The sequence below is a fragment of the Peromyscus maniculatus genome, chromosome 1 (assembly GCF_049852395.1).
Source record: "Peromyscus maniculatus bairdii isolate BWxNUB_F1_BW_parent chromosome 1, HU_Pman_BW_mat_3.1, whole genome shotgun sequence".
NCBI classification, from domain to species: domain Eukaryota; kingdom Metazoa; phylum Chordata; class Mammalia; order Rodentia; family Cricetidae; genus Peromyscus; species Peromyscus maniculatus.
This window is the reverse complement of record NC_134852.1, coordinates 156,385,234-156,405,925: the sequence shown is the minus strand read 5'-3', so window position 1 is coordinate 156,405,925 and position 20,692 is coordinate 156,385,234. Positions and strand designations below refer to the sequence as shown.

General features: G+C 51.3%; 1 protein-coding gene across 2 annotated transcripts in view; it reads left to right on the top strand.

Moving 5' to 3' along the window:
• Positions 1 to 20,692, top strand: part of Lrp5 (LDL receptor related protein 5) — a 107,734-nt gene that overhangs the window by 13,827 nt on the left and 73,215 nt on the right. For both annotated transcript variants that reach the window (XM_076556276.1, XM_076556287.1), the window contains exon 2: positions 17,675 to 18,074. In XM_076556276.1, coding sequence (XP_076412391.1) covers positions 17,675 to 18,074 — 400 coding nt within the window. The remainder of the gene's footprint in view (positions 1 to 17,674; positions 18,075 to 20,692) is intronic.

Genomic DNA, 20,692 nt, shown 5'->3' with positions numbered 1-20,692 from the left:
ATTAAAGCACAGCTTCTCCCTCAATGCCACACATTTTCTGATTTTCATTATGAAGTTAAGACATTCTTGAAATATATAGGTTATAGGTCGGTTTAATTTAGCAGTTTCCATAATCCAATGTCTCTCAGCAGCTATTACTTCTTGTTCATTAGCATTTAAATATTTTAAAATAAACAAACACCATACAGGGTCCAGACACCCTGTGTATTTCCCATTTTTCCATGGCCTTTTCTTTTTATATTACCTTCTCTTTAAAGACTTTATTATTTTTAAACTATTTATTTATTTTCGTATGACTGTCTATACCCATTTTCTTTTCCTCAGCATCTAAGCACATTTTAAAGCGTACTCTACCTGTTCAGAGGTTTTTCTCCGTCTGGACCTGGCTTTACAGCATGTCTGCAGCGTTCTCTGACCATGGGAGACAAACCTTAGAATGCTGGGCTACTGCAGCTGAGAGGCTCCACCAAGTACATGGCACACCACACCGGTGGCTGGCTCCACCCCATTTGGTTCCATGAGCGCTCAGCCTCATGTCAGTGAGCCACATTTACCTGCCCCAGCTCCGGGAATTCGCTGTGTCTGCCTGTGGCAGGTCTTTCTACCCAGTGCCAGCTGCTCAAATGTTCAGCTTCACAGCAGGGCCTCTTAAAAGAGCCGTGCCTCTGCCTGCTGAGCTTACTGGAGAGACTCTGCTCACCAGGAAGCTGCTTGTTTGGAACTTTTTTTTTTTTTAAGCTTTCTTAGGTCTTACATGGATATATGTGGCCCCAAGTTGGGTACCATATATGGCCAGCTTTCTTGTTGGACTATCTTTGGACCACAAGCCCGCAAATAATGAGCCCGGGACTTACTGATTATGAAAGCTTAGCCTTAGCTTTAGGAGCTTAGGCTTTTCTCAACTAGCTCTTATAACTTAACCCCTTTATATTAATCTACATCCAGCCACATGGCGTTAACCTCTCTTCCATCTTGTACCTCCTGTTTCCTCTCTGGCTGGCGACTCTGCCTTTCTTCTCCCCCAGAGTTCTTTCTTAGCCTGGAACGCCTGCCTAGCTATTGGCCGTTCAGCTTTTTATTAAACCAATCACAGCAATACATCTTCACCCAGTGTACAAGTATCCCACAACATGTCTCCGTTCAACCAGATTGCCACTCTTCTTCCCTGTGTGGTGTCCTGTCCCCAGACACCTGGCTCCTGACCCTGGCCCCTCCCACCAGGTGGCCTGTCCTGCCTCTCTGCCCTGATCTTTGTACCATCGGAGGTGTTTTCCAGTGACTGTGCAAACCCCTCCCCTCTGTTCTGTTTGGGAAGCTTGTTGACCATCTTCGGGTTTTTACTCTTCAGCCTCTTGACCTTTTCTTTTGATCTCTTGGTCTGGGAACAGTAAACGGTGACATCTAACAGGTGTCAGGGGCCGGATGCGATGTGTTCTCTTGCCCCTGGCTGTGGAAGTCAATTCATCTGCCGCCTGTGATCCAGCCCATGTCATCATCTGGGGTTTTCATTAGACACTGTGTTTTGTTTTCCGTGAGCTGATAGCAGGACTATCTGGGGACACCCCTGCCACCGTGCTCACCTGGGGAGCCGGCTCCAGGGCTGACTGCTTTCAGCTTCAGGCCAAAGGCTAGATAATTAATTACCAAGCAGATTGCTCTCCTCCCCAAATCATTACAGAACAGAAGGTGAGCGCCTCTCAGAACTTCCCTGGGCTGTTCCTTCTGCTAGCTCTGATGGGAAGGCTGCTCCTGCCTGGCAGAACTCTCAGGAAATTGCTCAATGGGGCCATTAATAGCTGCCCAGTGTGGCCTAGCCAGAACTCAGCCTGGGTGTCCTCCAGCCTTTGTCCCCCTGTCAGCTCACAGCCTTGCATCCACAGGGGGCAGGCGGGGTCTGGGCCTGGAGCCCAACATAATGCTTACCAGGTGGCTTTGGGCAAGATGTGTTCTCCATTTGCTTCTGGAGGCCAGGCCACTTCTCCATGCTGTCCCCAACCCAATTTAGTTCTTAAGGAGACTGGGTGGTGTGTCAGGGTGCGGCCATACTGCCCCAGCCCTCTCTGTGCTCAAGTTGGAAGCTCAGGGTGGATGTCATTTTTGTCCCTTAGACCATTAGGGCTCTGAGGTGCCACCCCTTGGCCCCACATTTGGTGAAAGGTCAGAAAGGGTGACATCAACCATGGATGATGTTGGTCATCATGCTTTCTGGGACCTTCTTGCCTATTTATCTTATGTTCTAGACTGAATAATTTGGGGTGTGTGTGTGTGTGTGTGTGTGCGAGAGAGAGAGAGAGAGAGAGAGAGAGAGAGAGAGAGAGAGAGAGAGAGAGAGAGAGAGAGACTCATTTACTCCAAGCTGCGCTTCCTATTACTTAATTTTCGATCTTCCTGTTTCAGTTACAGGCATGCACCAGCACTCCCAGCTTTATTGGGTGCTAGGGGTTGAAACCAGGGTTTCATGAATGCTAGGCTATTGACTGAGCCACATCCCAAACCCTTCTTTTTTCATTTTTTTGTTTTTTTGTTTTTTGAGACAGGGTTTCTCTGTGTAGCTTTGGAGCCTGTCCTGGAACTCACTCTGTAGCCCAGGCTGGCCTCGAACTCACAGAGACCACCTGCCTCTGCCTCCTGAGTGCTGGGATTAAAGGTGTGGGCCACCACCGCCAGCCTTGGATTTGACTTCTAATGACGTATATGTGTTTTGTCTATGCATGTGAGTGTAGCGCCTGAGGAGTCCAGAAGAGGGCATTAGATCCCTTGGAGCTGGAGTTACAGGAGGTTGTGAACTGCCACAAATGGGTGCTGGGAACCGAGCTTGGGTCCTCTGAAAGAGCAGCTGAGCGATCCCTATACTACTCCATTTTCTTTGGGTTTTTTGAGACAGGGTTTCTCTGTGTAGCTCTGACTGGTCTGGAACTCTGTAGACCAGCACTGCCTGCCTCTGCCTCCCGAGTGCTGGGATTAAGGGTGTGTCCCATCACTCCTGGCTCCCCCTTCTCTTTCAACCAGTTTTTGTTGTGTCCTTAGCTTTCTCAGCAAACTTCTCCAGTTCAATAGTGTCTGAAGTGGTAACATTTGGCTTGGCAGGCCTTTCCTAACCTCTGGTCTTGTAGCACTTTCCCAGTCCAGAACCTTCTGTGGGTCCCCTACTGGGAGGAGATCTCCTGTTATCTGTCAGTTTGTGGGATACCTGCCCTGCCTCATGGCTTCTGAGTCGCATGTGGGGATCCACCTCTTTGCAGTAATTGCTGTTTCCAGGACATAGACTTGAGGCCTGCCATGGGCAGAGCTGTTTTCACTGAGCAGCCCATGCACCTCAAACACACCAGACCGTGAAACCTCAGCCTGTGACACTGGCTGACCTTGTGATGTCATGATGGTGCCTGGCACCTGCAAGCTTCACGTCATCCTTGTTTTTTTTTTTTTTGGTGACAGTGTCTCAGGTTAGATTGAGGTTTCTGTGTAGCTTAGGCTGGTCTTGAACTTCTGTCCTCCTACCTCTACCTCCTGAGTCCTGGGATTACAGGTGTGTGCCACCAAGCCGAAGGTGTGTGTCACCAAGCCCAGCTCTTTTTTTTTTTATCGTGCTCAAAAAGCTCTCTGTGAGCCTTTTAATCTCAGGAAAATGAAATCATAGAACAAATTTTTAGTTTTGTTTATGTGTTTGTGTGAATGTATGCTGTGCATGCAGATGTTGCAGAGGCCAGAAGAAGGAGTTGATTACCTGAAGCTGGAGTTAGAAGTGTTGTGGGTGCCGGGAACTGCATCTAGGTCCTCTGCAAGAGCAGCCAGTGTTCTTAACTGCTGAGCCATCGCTCCAGCCCTTTCCTGTGGTATTTAGAACGTTGGAGCTTTAATGAGAAACATGTTGCCCATGTTGCTCTTGCTGGTTGTACCCTGCAGGGGCTGTATGCCTGAATTCTGGGTTTACCTCTCTGTCTCTGCTGCAGCTCTGAGGAAACACACCTAGTGCCCCGCTGGTTAGCCCAGAGGGATCTGGGGTGGCATTAAGATGGTGTGGTACAATTGAGCATGTTGGCACACACATGTAACTTCAGGACGCAGGAGCTAGAGGCAGTGTGATCAGAAGTTCAAGGTCATCTTCAGCTACATAGTACATTTGAGGCCAGCGTAGGCTACGTGGACCTTACCTTAAAAGAAAACCCAAGGCTGGTGTTGGGGCTGGCGATGAGGTTCAGCTCACTGGTGTGGTCTCTGCCATGGCCCAGGACTATGCTTGTCTCTACAGCTGTGTGGTCAGCTCCGGCAGAGCAGCTGGTGGAGGACTTGGATCTTGTCTGTTGCCCCTGTCCTGTCGGAAGGTTTGAGAGCAGCAGCTAGGCGGAGGCGCACGTCGGGCATGTTGGGTTTATCCAGTGAGAACTGACGGAACGTGGCATCCAGTCTATGGCTAATCACTTCAACCTTGAATCCTAGTCTGTTAGGGAAACAATCTTTCCTTCCTGAGGGTCCATGCTCACTGAGTAGTGCCTGGTGGCTGAACAGAGGCAGGGGTGGAGCCTCTGGGATGTTTCCCTCTCTGTCCCCAAGCTCCCAATTACAGAAGCTTTAGGCTGGTTTCATGGGAGATGTCTGTCTCCTATGTGCAGACCCTCAGGTACCCACAAAGCCTGGGTGGTCACTGAGGAGGTGGTGCATGGCGCCTGTCCTGGTTAGGGTTTCTATTGCTCCCATGAAATACCATGACCCAAGGCAAGTTGGGGAGGAAAGGGTTTATTTAGCTTGCATTTCCACATTGTAGTTCCTCACTGAAGGAAGTCAGGACAGGAACTCAAGCAGGGCAGGAACCTGGGGGTAGGAGCTGATGCAGAGGCCATGGAGTGGTGCTGCTTACTGGCTTGCTCCCCATGGCTTGCTTTAGGACCATTAGCCCAGGGTGGCCCCATGCACAATGGTCTCGGCTCTCCCCTATAAATTACTAATTAAGAAAATGCCTTACAGACATATTTTTTTTTAAAAAGATTTATTTATGTATATGAATGCTCTATTTGCTTGTATGCCTGCATGTCAGAAGAGGGCATCCGATCCCATTATAGATGGTTGTGAGCCACCATATGGGTGCTGGGACCTCTGGAAGAGCAGCCAGTCCTCTTAACCGCTGAGCCATCTCTCCAGCCTCCCTACAGCCAGATCTTATGGAGGCATTTTCTCAATTGAGGTTCCTTCTTTTCAGATGACTCTAGCTTGTGTCAAGTTGACATAAAACTAGCCAGCTCAGGGCCTTACTCCTACATTCCTGTATGGTGTCCATGTTTGCTGTCTTCACAACTCTGTCCTGCAGAAGTGAGTTCTGAGGCTGAGGAGAACATGGGCCATCCTGGTGCAATGTAGGGGAGCTGCCTAGGCTGGAGCCCTGATCAAACCCTGAGGGTTGCTTACCTTTGCTGACTGGCCATGCTCTGCTGTCTGGCCTTGGTCTGTCTGCCAGGTGGGCCCCATAAGGACCTGTGGAGAGGCTTGTCTGCTGGTCCTCCTGTGTAGTGAGGAAGAAGAGGGTCACCTGGGCACTCCAGTGGACTATCTGATATTTTGCAGAAGAGGTCTGGGCATTGAGGAAAATGCAGCAATTTTTTTTAAGTTATTTTATTTGATACGTATGATTGTTTTGCCTGCATGTATGGCTGTGCATGTGTACCTGGTGTCCTCTGATATCAGAAGACATGGTCATGGAGTCACAGATGGTTGAGAGCAGTCATGTGGGTTCTGAACCCAGGTTCTCTGGAAGGGCAGCTGATGCTCTTAACCTCTGAGCCATCTCTCCAGTACCCCCTCCCCGACTGCCGCCTTTTATTTTTGAGGCAGGGTCTTACCATGTAGCCTACCTAGACTGTTCTTGAACTTCCGATCCTCCAGGCTCCGCCTCTGTAGTGCTGGGATTGTAGGTGTGCACTCCCATTGTGGAAAGGCAGTCCCCTCCCCCACCAGGCGCCCGAGCCCCCTTGGCGGAGTTGCCCCAGATGGTACTTGGAGAGGTTCCTTGCCTTCACTAGGTCTCAGTCTTCTTATCTGTAGCACAGGTGACAGCAGCCCCACCTCCTGTGGGGACTAGGTGACATCTGGCAGACAGCAGGCTAGGAAGGTGGGCAAGCATGAGGTCTGGGGTCACCAAGCCAGGACCTGTCCCAGAACAGCCCAAGCTGAGCCTCTTTCTGGGTGTCTTTAACAGGGAATTTGGTCATCCTTGGGTCCCTGTTGCAGAGTCCATGTGTCTCAGTGTCTGTAGCAGGCACTGTGGGGAGGGCTCCTGGGCTCTTCTCCATCGCCACCACCCTCCAGACCCGCCACCCCGTAGAGGCTCCGAGACAGCCAGAGCTCAGACTCCCAAACCTCCGAGCATGTTGGTGCCCAGATAAGCGTGGCTGGGGCCGGAAGGCTGGGGGTTAATTGCTGTCTCGGCAACCCCAGAGGTGGCTTGTATCTTCCCCTCTATCTCTTTATCTGTTGGCCACAAGGGGGAAAGAGGTGTTATTTGGATCCTGAGTTGGCACCCGTCACCATTTTGGGCGGTGACCCTTGGGCCTTGGCACCTGGGTGCCCACTTTTTTTCCAGGAGCTGTGGCTTGTTTGAAAGCAGAAGCCTGCGACTTTGGCTCAGTAAACAGCTTTTGGAGAGCGATGATGAATTTGGCGGTTTTTATGAGTCCTTTCTGCAGCACTTAAAGGAAACGGGAGCCGGTACAAAGGTAGACTTGTTTCTGAAATCGGTTCTCCGGTTTCCTCTCTGCGGACAGAACAATGAGATCTTTGTGGCCACACGGGAACCGCTTCCCTCTCTGGCCCACAGGGGAGGGCCTGGGCCATCCCACCTTCTCCCACCTCCGTGGAAATGCGTCAGTGCCAAGCGGGCTAGCTGGCAGGTCTGACTGACGGTTGCGGGGTTGGCAGTGGTTCTCAGGGTGTGGCTCAGAGGCACCACAGCTGGACTGCGGCTCCAGCCCTGTGTCTCCGAGTTCATCCATGCCGAATTCTTGATCTGCATCGCTTTTGGGGACACCAGGACTCTGACGTCTTGGTTACCTTGAGCCCCAGTGGCTTTCCCTAGTCTGTCTGTATGTCTTTCTGTCCAAGTGTTGGATACAGAACCCAGGGCTTCATCTGTACTGAGCAAGCATTCTAGTTCTGAGTCATTATGTCTAGTGCTGGTCCTCAACTAAAGAGGAGTCCAGGCTCAGGTCACTGTAGGTGCAGGACCGGTGGCAGGCATCACCAGAGGCCAGGTGTCTGAGTTGCAACCATGGCTGCTTAGCTTGTCACTTGTCTGTCTGGATGAATGAGGGTCAGGAGCCAAACACGGGTAAACATGGCACCTTAGCCAGGCAGGAGCCCCCTGGCCAGTCTTTGTGCTGGGGAGCTGATTTTGATACCTAGATACTGGTCTGAACAGAATAATCCGTGGGTGTGTGGGCTTCATATGCTGTGTGTGCTGAGGGAAGATTTCCTTTGTAAATAAATGCATCCTCCTTTGGAGCACCCAGAAAACAACTGATAAAAACAATCGAGGTTTATTGTTGCCACTGCCTTGTGGATGGGACCATCACAGTCTCTGGATTAGAAATGGGGAAACTGAGGCCCAAAGAAGTAGAAAGAGTAGAAGCTTATTTGAATTGTAAATGGTTTCTTTGAAATTGTTTTTGTTTTTGTTTTGTCTTGTTTTTCTCTGTGTAGCCCTGGTTGTCCTGGAACTCGCTCTGTAAACCAGGCTGGCCTCTGAGATCCGCTTGCCTCTGCCTCCCAAGTGCTAGGATTAAAGACGTGCGCCGCCGCCGCCGCCGCCGCCGCCGCCGCCGCCGCCGCCACCACCACCACCACCACCACCCAGATCTTTGAAACTTCTTTAAGGAGTTGGGTATGGTCACTTATGGAGGTAGAGGTCATGGCCATCCTAGGCTACATACAAGACACCAGTCTGAACAAAAGAACAGGCTGGAGGATAGTCAGTAGTTAGGATCAGGTTTCATTCCTAGTACCTACATAGCAGTTCACAGTCATCCTTAACTCCAGGTCCTGGGGACCCAACCCTCTTCTGGCCTCTGCAGGTACCAGGCATGCACACTGTACACTGACATACTTGCACCCTAAACACCTGTATGTGTACGTGTACGTACACACACACACACACACACACACACACACACACACACACACACCAAATCCAACATAAACAAAATTGCCAAAGGAACCCCTTATTGATTAGGATCTGCTCTTTGCTGGTGGAGACACGTTGAACAGAGAGGAAACAGATCCGGAGAGGGGCTGCAATGTCACAGTTGCCCTCTTGGGGGAGGTGTCTGATGGGCTGGCCTTCCTGTATGCATGAACTTGAGTAGTTGTCCTGTGCCCGGTAGAACAAGCCATGAGGCATTGGGTGAAAGCTACCACTGTCCTGTGGAAGGACTTGCTTCTATCAGAGTGTCCAAGCACTCAGTCCCCAGGGGCTCTGAGTGCATCTCCATCCTGGGATTGTTGTCCTGCTCTTTGCCGTGGTCGTGGGCCACTTCCGGGAGCCTGGCAGGCTGGGAGCCATGGGACCAAGATGGTGTGTAATCAGAATGCTATATTTTGTCGAAAATAAGAATGTTAGTAATAGGCTGGTTTCTGGCAAGTCAAACTGGGACTCCGAAATACATATTTTTCTCTGCTCTGTCCTAAACCTTCTAATTAGTGAAAACGCACATTTGCAGACATAAATCAATGTCACGATTTGTCCCGGGTATCCCTGAGCTGGTAACATTATGCGGTTGCTAAATTGGGGCTTTGGGAGTGTGTGCATGCTTGTGTGTGCATGCACGTGTGCACATTCGTGTCAGAGGGTAAGGGCTCAGGGGAGGCAGAGTTCCCCAAGGAAGCCCTGGTGGCTGCTGTCCTTCCCTTGGGCCACCCAGCACCCCCGCACATAAACTGTCCCAGTTCTTGAGTGCGGATGTCACCCAGTTAAACTGATTAACAGGGGAAATGACTTTCATGGTAAAGGACTTCCTTTCTGGAAACCTCTGCTGTGCGGTGTCAGTAGCTGGACCCAGGACTCTGCGAAGGCCATTGGCCTGGTGCCACTTGGCCATGTGAAGACACATGCCCAGGAGCCAGCTCTGCTGGACCCACGAGCTCCCAGGGGTTGTTGGGTGCAGGGTCTATTCGGCTGGGGTCATGCGGTTTCAACAGTGGGCTGGGGTGGGAAGCAATGTCGCAGTGCATCTGTGGCCATTGGTCATCTATACTGTAGGGGAGTTACTTGCCAGTAGTCCTGTTGTGTCCAGCTAAGACCGTCATTGGTCTAGGAGCCTACAGGGTGTGAGGAGGACGCTGTGGCAGGCCATAGGTGAGCCTGCGCTGGTTCACATTAGGCCTTTGTGAAAGGAGCGGGAGGTAGGCTGGCCTCTGGCAGGGGAACAAGCCAGGCTGGGCAGCTCCCCCACTCTGGATTCCATGTGCCTCTGCCCAGCCTCTTCTGGCTCTTCTCACTCTATTTTATTTCTGACTCTAGGCCAGTGCTTTTCAAAATGTGTTTCCTGGTTTAAAACCAAAAAAACAGGACGAAGAATGTCAGTTGAGTGTTTGCTTAATGTGCATGAAGCCCTGGGATTGGTCCCCAGGATTGCATAAACCAGGCATGGTGGAAAATGCATCCTGGGATTGGTAGCTGGGCCTACCTCCTCTGTAAACACAGTATGTATGACCTTGGTGAGCAGCTTGGCAATGGACCGTGGTCACTCACCTGTGGAAGGGAGCCTGGACCTTCCGTCCTGTGGCTGAGCTGGGCTAAGGTGGAAGCCAGCCCACAGCCAGTGCTGGTTCTGCTCTGGGTGTTTGTTGGTCCAGGGACCTGGTATTGGGTCCTGTTGAGAACAGGTAGCTGGGACCTCTACCCATGGCAGTCTGATGGTCAGCCTTGGAAATGTCCTTGGTAGGAGTGACATGGTGTGTGGGAATGAGGACCATATAGTTCTGGAAGGGGCCTAGGCCACCGGGGCCATAACACCCCTCAGAGTTGGGGCTCCCCATGGTGTGAGGCCAGTGAGCTTCCAACAGCCACCCTGGCAGACCTGCAGTGAGCCTTTTTCTGGTCCTGAGACTTCACTTGTCTTTGGACATTCAGGTGGGACTGAGCATTGTCCTAGGCCAGCTCCTTTGTGTGACAGAGCTTTGCCCCAAGCAGCAGCCACACACCTTGGTGGCCTCATGTCAGGCACAGCCCCTGACTCTGCTGTGGCACAGTGGGGACCCTCCAGCCCATGTCACTCTTTAGTGAAGACTGGGAAGCCCCATCCTTCAGAGTGTCCGACCCAGCAGCCTTATTCTCTCTAAAACTTTCTTTATGCGTATTATGTTTCGTCTGCGTGTATGTCTGTGTACCATGTGCATGCCTGGTGCCCACGGAGGCCAGAAGGAGGGTGTTGGATCCCTGAGGCTAGAATCATAGATGGTTGTAAGCCGCTAGGTGGTTGCTGGGAGTCAGAGCCAACATCAGTCAGTGCTTTTAACTTCTGGGCCTCTCTCTTTAAAAAATATATTTATTACTATTGTGTGCATGTGCAGGGGTGTGTGTGTGTGTGTGTGTGTGTGTGTGTGTGTGTGTGTGTGAGAGAGAGAGAGAGAGAGAGAGAGAGAGAGAGAGAGAGAGAGAGAGAGAGATGCAACTTGGGTGAGGACAACTTGGTGGCGTACATTTCTTCTTTCACCTTCATTTGGGTCTGGGGGATTGAACTCAGATGCATCAAGCATCTTTGCCTCCTGAGCTATCTTGTTGACTTGTCTTACTCATTTTATCTTTTGCAAGTGATTTCTTATTTCCTGTTGTCACGCCCCCCCCCCCCCCCCTTATATTTCCTGCTCGCCTGCTTCCCTGACCTTTGAAATGTGGTTCCTGCCCGGGAAGTTTTCCTAACTTGCAGAGTTAATGAAGGCTTCCTCTGGTGCAGTGAACGTGTGTGCATGCGTGTGTGTGCTCTTGTCCGGGTGTGTACTGGCATGCTTTTGGCTGTATGTGTTTGAGAATGAAAGTGAGTTGTGTGTGTGAGTGTAAGAACGTGTGGGTGTTGGAGAGACTGGGTGAGGTGCCGAGGGGCAGCAGAAATGGGTGCGGTGTGCCTGGGTGAGAGGCAGAGGGCAAGCTCCAGCCTGCAGTGAGGGTGTTTGCATGCAGAGGCAGCTGTGGGGAGCCAGTGTTGCCTGGAACAGAGAGGGTTGGAATTGGAGTGTGAGGACTTGCTGTGAAGAGGTGACCTTGTTCTGTAGAGGCCATTATGTAAGTGTGGCCATCTCACCATTCTGGCCAGTCCAAGGTAGGGTTTGTGATATTCTGGAAGCTTCTTCCCACTGCCTTGCTAACATAGCAGGTTCTGTTCTTGTGTTCTTTGTGCTCCTGAGGGTTCCCCAACTCTGTTACAACAAAAGCTTTTCAGAGTCCCATCAGCATCTGTTGTCGGGGAGGCACATCATCTTTCCGAATGTGTTTGGTCACATCTCTGGATGTGCAGGCCTGGCCATGGCTGTTTTGGTTTTGACACAAATGATCGCCTTGGCCCCCTGTGATTTGGGCCCTGCTGGACTTATCAGCTATGCATACTCCAAAGAGGTGAGTGTGGCTCAGGGTCTGTTTCCCCCAGGTCAGGTGTCAGGACTCTAGGGCGAGAATGGGGGATGGCCCGGAGGTGGCCTGGTAGAAGATGGCAGGGACTGGGGTTGTCCTGGTGCGTGTGGAATGGGGGCTGTGGCCAGATGAGGGGGTTTCCTGGCTCAGCGGGTCCAGAGGCCTGTAAGTGGATGCGTGGACTGAGAGATGGATACATGGACAGACAGAGGAGCGGGTAGATGGATGGGTAGATGGGTAGAGAGGGCTACAGGAAGCTGAGCTCAGGAGGAGGCGGGGAGGAGGCCAGTGTTCGTGTTTGCTAAGGTTCCCATTAAAGGCCGGCCTGTGGTAGGGTAGAGGGGTCATAAGAGACCCAAGGTTTTATGCTTTATAAACATCAAGCTGCTCCTTTCCATTGATCATGTCACTGAGAGCAGCCTTAGCTGGGAAAGAGCCCCTGGGAAGAAGTGAGATTCTGTGCCTGAGGTCATGGTTTTCATAGTTGCTTGGGTGTGAGTGGCCAGGAGGCAGGTGTGGTGGTCCAGCTCCTGCTGTATGCTAGGTCTCAGGTGGGACATGCAGGTGGGGAAGGCTTTGGGGAACCGTGGATCACTGAGTGTTGGTACATCCTTTTATTTTAATTAGTTGTTATTATTATTATTATTATTATTGAGACAAGGTCTCTCTACATATCCCTGGCTGGCTTGGAACTCACTATATAGAGCAGGCTGGCCTTGAACTCACGAAGATCTGTCTGCCTCTGCCTCCCCCGTGTGCTGGGATTAAAGGCGTGTTGGCACTTTGTTTTACCTTGACTAAGGATGTTGTCAGGGCTGGAGAAATGGCTTGGTTAAGAGCATGGACTGCTTTTCCAGAGGACCTGGGCTCAATTCCCAGCACTCACATGGCAGCTCACAACCATCTGTTATTCTAGTTCTGGGGGACCTGGTGCCCTCACACAGACATACATGTAAGCAAAACACCAATGTACATAAAACAAAAAATTATTAAAAAATAGAAGAATGTTGTCAGTGGCACAGCAGTGAGCATTTTCTGTGCCTCAAGGTGGCTTACCTTTATTCTTGTCAATTGGAGATGAGGGACCAGGCCTCAGCTTCTCTTGAGCTTTCTTTTTGGTTTCCATCATTTAGCTGAACATGGCCTCTTAGAGAGAGGCATAGAGCTTCCTAGCTTGGAGGTGGAACACCACCTACCATCCCAGCCGGTCTCAAGTTCATGGTTTACGGTGACATTCCTGGGGGTTTTGCAGACTATGCATTGTCCTACCAGTTCTGTTTAGGGAAAAAAAAAAAGGAAAAAAACAAACAAACAAAAAAAAAGACCTGGGCTGCAGAGATGCTTCAGCAGTTAACTGCTGGCTCTCTTTTAGGGGCACATCAGGCAGCTCACAACTACCTGTAACCCCAGCTCCAGGAGATCTGATGTTCTTTTCTAGAGGTCAGTATCTTCTCCAATCACTGTTTTTTTGAGACAGGGTCTCTCATGAATCTTGGAACTTACTGATTTGGCTAGATTAGTTGGCCAGCGAGTCCCAGGGATCCTCCTGTCTCTACTTCCCTGGGATTACAGGAGTACACTTTATTTTCTTTCTCTGTCTCTGTCTCTGTCTCTGTCTCTGTCTCTCTCACTCACACACATACACAAACACACACATTAAAAAAAGTCTCCAAGTTGATTCCTACGGGCAGTGGGAGGGGGTGGGGGTAGGAAGCACTGTGTGGGCAGCATTGGGTGGGCAGACAGATGAAAGAAAGTGGGTGGGGCCAGAGTAAGAAGTCCTGGGTCCACTTGGAGTTCTGGCCCTGTGGATGGGATACAAGATTGCATGCAGGTGGTCCTGTGAGACTCCCAAGCTGGTAGACATTCAAAGCTTAGATGCTGAGGAGCTGAGGTGTGTCCCATTTGTAGTTGGAAGTTTTCCTGTGTCCTGTCCAGTCTGCAGCCTCTCAGACCCAAATAAACACACAGAGGCTTATATTAATTACAAACTGTATGACCATTAGCTCAGGCTTCTTACTCACTAGCTCTTGCACTTAAATTAGCCCATAATTCTTACCTATGTTTAGCCATGTGGCTTGGTACCTTTTCTCAGTTCTGCCTTCACATCTTGCCTCCTCTGTGTCTGGCTGGTGACTCCCTACTCAGTCTTCCTCTTCCCCGAATTTTCCTCGTCTGCTTACCCACCTATACTTCCTGCCTGGCTACTGGCAAATCAGCATTTTATTTATCAACCAATCAGAGTGACACACATTCACAGCATACAGAATGTCATTCCACAGAACCCATTAGTAGAATCCATAGATTTGAGGGGATAGCTGTAGCTTGATGTCTTTCTGGGATGTGGTCACTGTTTCCTGTATCTTCTTCCTCCTCCCCCCCCCCCCCCCCAAGACAGGGTTTCTCTCTGAAGCAATCCTGGCTGTCTTGGAACTCACTCTGTAGACCAGGCTGAGCTTGAACTCATTGATCTACCTGCCTCTGCCTCCTGAGTGCCAGGATTAAAGGCAGGCACCACCACCGTTCAGCCTTCTTCCTTCTTTGAGATTCCAGCCCCCCACCAGAAAAGCTTGCAGAGTGCACCCATGGCCAGTACCACCTCCTTGGGGCACCTTGCTTAGGTGGTGTGAGACTGTGTGACCGTGCATGTGTGTGCATGCTCTCCAGCTAAGTTGGTGTCTTCTTGTGTGTGAACCCTTATTCTTTCTGTGGCTTGGTCTTTTCCACTGGGTTGGTGATAGAACCTCCTCCCACCCCCCATCAACCATGTGTGCACAGGCGCCCACGCTCGCCTCGAGCCATTGGAGGCCCATATCATGGTTTGTGATTATAAATAAGGCATGGACCAAGATTGCTTCTTATTTTGGGGTGGCAGCGAAGGGTTGGATTATCTGGAATTGGGCCTTGTTTGGGGTAACCATGTAAACAGTGTAAAACATGGGCTATTGGAATGGAAGGGAAACCCTTGGTTATGAATTCTATATATAAATACTGGATCTACTTACAGGGTTAAAATGGGATTGTTGGCACTGGGGTTTTCAGTCCTACTTCTGCTATGGCAGGGATGATAAACTGACCACAGGGCCTGGTGCCCAAGGCAGGAGGGGGCCTGAGCTGGTGGTGTCTTTCTCTGATTTGATGGGGTCCTGGGAGCAGTAGATATGTACCTGTCAGAGATAATTCTGAGCTATCAGCTCCCCTCTCTGGTTGTGGGTGCTGAAAATCTCTGGGGGTATGGGATGTCTATGTTCTTACTTTGAAGGGGTATATACAAGATTAAACTGCTGCGGACAGAGGTGGACCAAGGGAGCCTGTCATATGTCATAGGGAATTTGGCCTGGTCAGCTGTCAGCTGTGCCTTTTCAAAACATTAACCCTTTGCTGTCATTGTTTTGGGGCAGACTGGCCTTGAACTTGGTACAGACCTAAGGATGACCTTGAACTTCTGTGCTTTCTGCTTCTACGTCTCATGTCCTGGGCATGTGCCACCATGCCAGGTCAAAACTGTGTGTGTGTGTGTGTGTGTGTGTGTGTGTGTGTGTGTGTGTGTGTGTGCCTGTGTCTGTCTGTGTGTGTGTGTGTCTGTGTGTGTGTGTGTTACCACCAGGCTCAGCAGGTGGTAAAAAATCCGATCTTGCAGCTGGGATCCAGGCTAGTATGAAGCCCAGTACCTCATGTCTAGTGTAGCTGACCCTGGCCTGGGGAGGCCTTACCACAAGCCGTTTCCAGGAGAGCCTCCTTGTGTTGGTGGCCTGAACCCTACTCGTTTCACAGGGAGGATACCACTGACCCTGGGTCCCTGCATAGAGCATACCCCGGGCCTACTGATGCCCCTCCCTAGAGGTCTGGCCTCTTGCCTTATCATATTCCGCTTCAAAAATAATACTTGCACAAACAGCCTCCTAGCAACAGATGTGGAATTCAGAATTAACGCTTGAAAATACATATTTACACTCTTGAGGCAGAAACTCTTCTACTTGACCAAGCCTTAATTAGCCTTTGTCGCCAGTTAGCGCTCTCTTGTGCCCTCAGTGGCAGGGCGCATGGATTCATAGTGATGTGAGGGAGTGGGGGAGGGAGGGAGGGAGGGAGAGAGGGAGGGAGAGAGGGAGGGAGAGAGGGAGAGAAGGCACACATGCACACATGTGTGCAGTTATGTGTGCATGTGGAGCTCAGAGCTCAACATTGGACATCATTCCTCAGAAGTCTTGTTTTTGTTTTTAAGAATTATTATGTGTCCATGTGTCTGTCCATGTGTGGGTATGTGCATATGAAGGAAGGTGCCTACAGGGACCAGAGGTGTTGGGTCCCCTGGAGTTGGAGCTACAGACCATTGGGAACTATTGTGTGGATGCTAGGAACCGAACCTGGGTCCTCTGCAGGAGTAGCATGTGCTCCTAACTGCTAAGCCATCTGTTTTGTGGTCCTTAATGCAACAGGTGCCATGGCATTGTCCAAATGGCTTGTCCCAGTGTCGTCTTTCTCTACTAGAGGATGCTCCACGAGCTTTCCCTGGTGATCTTTCAAGGGTCCCAGATGTGCTGCAAGCTGGGCCACACGGCTTGGCTCCTGGCATGCAACTTCCTCAGGCCAGAGACTCAGAAGTGTAGCCTGTGGTGTGTCCCGTGTGTGTGTGTGTGTGTGTGTGTGTGTGTGTGTGTGTGTGTCTGTCTGTCTGTCTGTCTGTCTGTCTGTCTGTCTTTCCAGCTGCTCCTCCTTGCTCTGCTGCCCACTGTCCCTTCAATTTCAGACTTTCTTGGGAGTCCCTCTCGTCACCTTTTAGCACTCAAGCTGGAGACTGACAGTGTCGTCACTTTCACTGTGACTTGGGACAAGTTGATGCTTCTTCTTCTTCTTCTTTTTTTTTTTTTTTTTTGGAGCTGAGGACCGAACCCAGGGCCTTGTGCATGCTAGGCAAGCGCTCTACCACTAAATCCCCAACCCCAAGTCGATGCTTCTTTATGGAGGCTGCAGCTGTGGGCCTGAGGAGGTACAGCTAGGACTCCTAATCTGTTGGGGGCTGTGCATTGAGAGGCGTTGGGCACACGGGGCAAGTTTCCTGGCGGAGAAGGACCCAGGAGCAGCATCCACTCACTCGCCTCGCGCTTGCCGCCACTGTGTGCATCTGCCCCAGGGACTCTGCGTGGGTTTCAGTCTCCCTCCTCTGACTACCCCACACAGAAGGCCGCCTTCGCCTGTAACTCTTCCCTGCCCCCTCCTGTTCCTGACTCTGTTTGCTCCATTCACAGCGTTAACCTGGCGTCTCTGCAGGGTCTTGGTTACATTCTTGCTCAGTATCTGTTTCCCGGCTGGAACCGGAGACCCCAGAAGCCCCTGGCACGAGCAGTCAGTTCCTAGGAAGATGCTCTGGTTCTGCCCCTGTGGCTCCTTCTCTCTCTCACTCTTTGTCTCTCCAGAACTTTCCTTTGCTGCCTCTGCCTCAGGGAGAGGAGAGGGTGGTGGAGCCAAGTGGTGATACAGAGCTCATATCATCCAGGGTTCTCCTGGTGGGGGAGGGGAGGAGAAGCAGCCTGCCCCCAGGTGAGGGTGGGGAGCTCCCCACTTTGTGGCCTGCCTCACTGTGGGGCCCTGGGGCTACTGCCAGGGACAGCCAGCTTCCTAGGAGTGTGTTGTGGGTTCCTCTTAAAGCTTAGGAATTAAGTGTGTGGTTTCCTTGGTGGTTCAGAGCTGGGAGCCCTGGCTCCTGGGCTTCAGCTCCCACTGAGGGTTGGAGGGGAAAAAAAAGTCCCAGGAGGTTACACAATATCCCCCCACCCCCACCTTTGAAGAGCACACCTGAACTCCTGAGAGCAAGTCGAGGTGTGTGTGGGGTGGGGTGGGGTGGGAAGTGGTCTTTCCAGTTTGGGGAGAGCAGCAGAGCCAGAGTTTGGGGAGTCTTCCTGCCTCTCTCCCTACACTGGTCTGTCCCCAAGGGAGCCTCTGAACCGCTGGAAGGAAGGGGGTGTTGGGTGCTGGGGACCAGAGGAAGGGTCCGCGGTGGCCATGTGCGGTCCCTGGTTCCCGTCCTGCTCCGCCAGCCGCCCTGACCCTCTGCTCTGCCCACAGCCTCACCGCTCCTGCTGTTTGCCAACCGCCGGGATGTGCGCCTTGTGGATGCAGGTGGAGTGAAGCTGGAGGCCACCATTGTGGCCAGCGGCCTGGAGGACGCGGCCGCTGTCGACTTCCAGTTCTCCAAGGGCGCTGTGTACTGGACAGATGTGAGCGAGGAGGCCATCAAACAGACCTACCTGAACCAGACTGGAGCTGCTGCTGCACAGAGCGTCGTCATCTCCGGCCTCGTGTCACCGGATGGCCTGGCCTGTGACTGGGTTGGCAAGAAGCTGTACTGGACGGACTCGGAGACCAACCGTATCGAGGTGGCCAACCTCAATGGAACGTCCCGCAAGGTTCTCTTCTGGCAGGACCTGGACCAGCCAAGGGCCATTGCCCTGGATCCTGCACATGGGTAAACCTTTGTTCTCCTGGTCCTGTGGATGAGCATGGGGGGGGCTAGGGTTTCCTCTGGAGCCCACGTAGCAGCCTGAGGAGATACCCTGGGGAGCAACCCCTTACTAGGAATCAGCTCCCTTCCAGATCCTGGACTATAAAACATGCCGTGTTTAGCCAGGTATGGTGGTTCACTCTGTAATCCTGGCCTTCTGGAGGCTGAGGTCGGAGGGTTGCCACAAGTTCCAGGCTAACCTGGAATATAAAGACTGTTGTAAAAAACACAGGAACTGGGGAGATGCCCCAGTTAGTAAAGTACTTGCCTTGTGACCATGAGGACCTGACTTCAATCCCTAGAAAAAGTTAGCTGTGGTAGCACATGTCTGGAATCCCAGCACTATGGAGGCAGAGACATGTGGCTCCTTGAGGCTTGCTGGCCACCTGCAGAGTCTAATTGTCAAACTCCAGGTCCCAGTGAGAGAAAATGTGTCTTACCATGGATTCTTCCCTCCCTCCCTCCCTCCCTCCCTCCCTCCCTCCCTCCCTCCCTCCCTCCCTTCCATCCATCCTTCCTTCCTTTTTTTGGTTTTTTCAAAACAGGGTTTCTCTTTGTAGTCCTGGCTGTCCTGGATCTTGCTCTGTAGACCAGGCTGTCCTCGAACTCACAGAGATCCACCTGCCTCTGCCTCCCGAGTGCTGGGATAAAAGGCGTGCGCCACCGCCCTTCGTTAGTTTGGATTTCTATTGCTGTGGTAAAACACCATAACCAAAAGCAACTTGAAGGTGAAACAGTATACTTTATCTATAGCTCTCAGATCACACCCCATCACTGAGTAAAGTGAGGGCAGGAACTCCAGGCCGGAACCCAGAGTCAAGAACTGAAGCAGGAGGAACTCTGTCTACTGGCTTGCTCCCCTTCGCTTGTTCAGCTTGCCTTTTTCTAGCACCCAGGACCGTCAGCCTAGGATGACACTGTCCAGTGAGTTGGGCCCTCCCACATCCATTAGCAATCAAGAAAATCCTCCACTGCCTATAGGCCAATGGGGGCATTTTTCTCAACTGAGGTCCCCTTTTCCAAAACGACTGTAGCTTGTGTCAAGTTGAAATAAGACTAACCAGCACACATGTCTCAAAAAACGGGTGGGGGCCCCTGAGTAATAGCACTTGGATTTGAGCTTACCCTCTTTTCGACACCTAGGACAGCAACCCAAGGGAAGTTCAAGTACCTCGTCCCCCCTTATTACTGTGTTGGCTGAGATGGATCCCTGTTTGGATTTAGTACCTTCTATGTCTATTCTGGAAGTTGCCTGCTTATTGGTGTGGCCACACTCACTGTGACCCTGGAAAGCCCAGGGCAGTGACCAAGGCCTCTTGGAGGGAAAACAGTCAAGGAATGGATGCCCTCCAGCTGCAGGCTGCGGAGGCTTGCTGGCTTCATCATCACTCTAGACTTTTCCAAATGGACACAGTTTCCTCGTTCACTCTTTGCCGTTTCTACATCCCTCTTCTTTCAGGATTGACCCCGGGGTGGGGCACACAGACCCTTGTCTGAGTTGTTCTCGGGCAGCCATGAGCCTGAAGTTCTAAGCTAGCTCAGTTGTGAGAACAATCAGGCTCACAGAGAGATAGATGATGTCTTGAGCCAGATACACATACTGTTTTTTGTTTTTTTTTTTTTTGCCATAGGCTGTGTTGGACTCACCTGACATTTTAGCATTTTTAATATCCCCAGAACTTCTGAGAAATGCCAGCCAGGATCTCCCGGATGAGGAAGCATGTTGTGGGCTGTGGGCCTTGTCTGTGTCTTGTAGGTGCTCTGTGCAGCCGGTTCCAGTGTGGGATAGATTCCAACTGCCCCATGCTCTGCCTACTCCCGCGGCCAGGGATCATAAGCCCATCTTTGGGCTGCTCCAGCAGTCGGTGCTGTCTGAACCCCGATAGTACTGCCTTATTGGTGACCCTCCTCAGTGAGCTCCTCTGGGCTGACTAACTGTGCCGGCTGCAGGCTGAGCAGAAGCTGGGCCAGGAGAGGCTGGCATGGCCTGTGTATGTGTTCTTGGGCTTGGCTGGGGGGTTTGAACTGCAGACTGGGAGGATCGCAGCTGCTTGATCTAGGGAGTTTGAGGAGCAGACCAGGTGAGGGCAAACTATGGGGCTGAGGTCACCTGTTTGTCACGGAGCTGGCCTTTGAGTGTGTGGGAACCTAAGTGTGTGTCTTCTGAAGCCACATACTTTGTGCAAAGGCCCAGGATGGGGTGTGTGTGTGTGTGTGTGTGTGTGTGTGTGTGTGTGTGTACATGTACATGCCTAGGTATATATGAGAGTATATAAGAGAGACCTGTGCAAGCATTACCTGAGTGTGTGTGAATATGTTATGTGAGGATGTCTATGCACAAGTGTGTGCAGGGGTGATTGTGTGCAAGTGTAACCATGCCTGATTGTGCTTGTGGTATTTGTTTATGAGAATGTACAAGCATAGACATACTTCATGTGTGTAAATGGATTTTTTTTATGTGAGAATGTATATGTTTGTGTGAGCATGATTACACACAAGGGTTATTGAGTGTGTGCACATGAATGTATGTGACTGTTACATGTGCATAAATAAGTAGGAGTAATTATGTGTGTGTGTGTGCA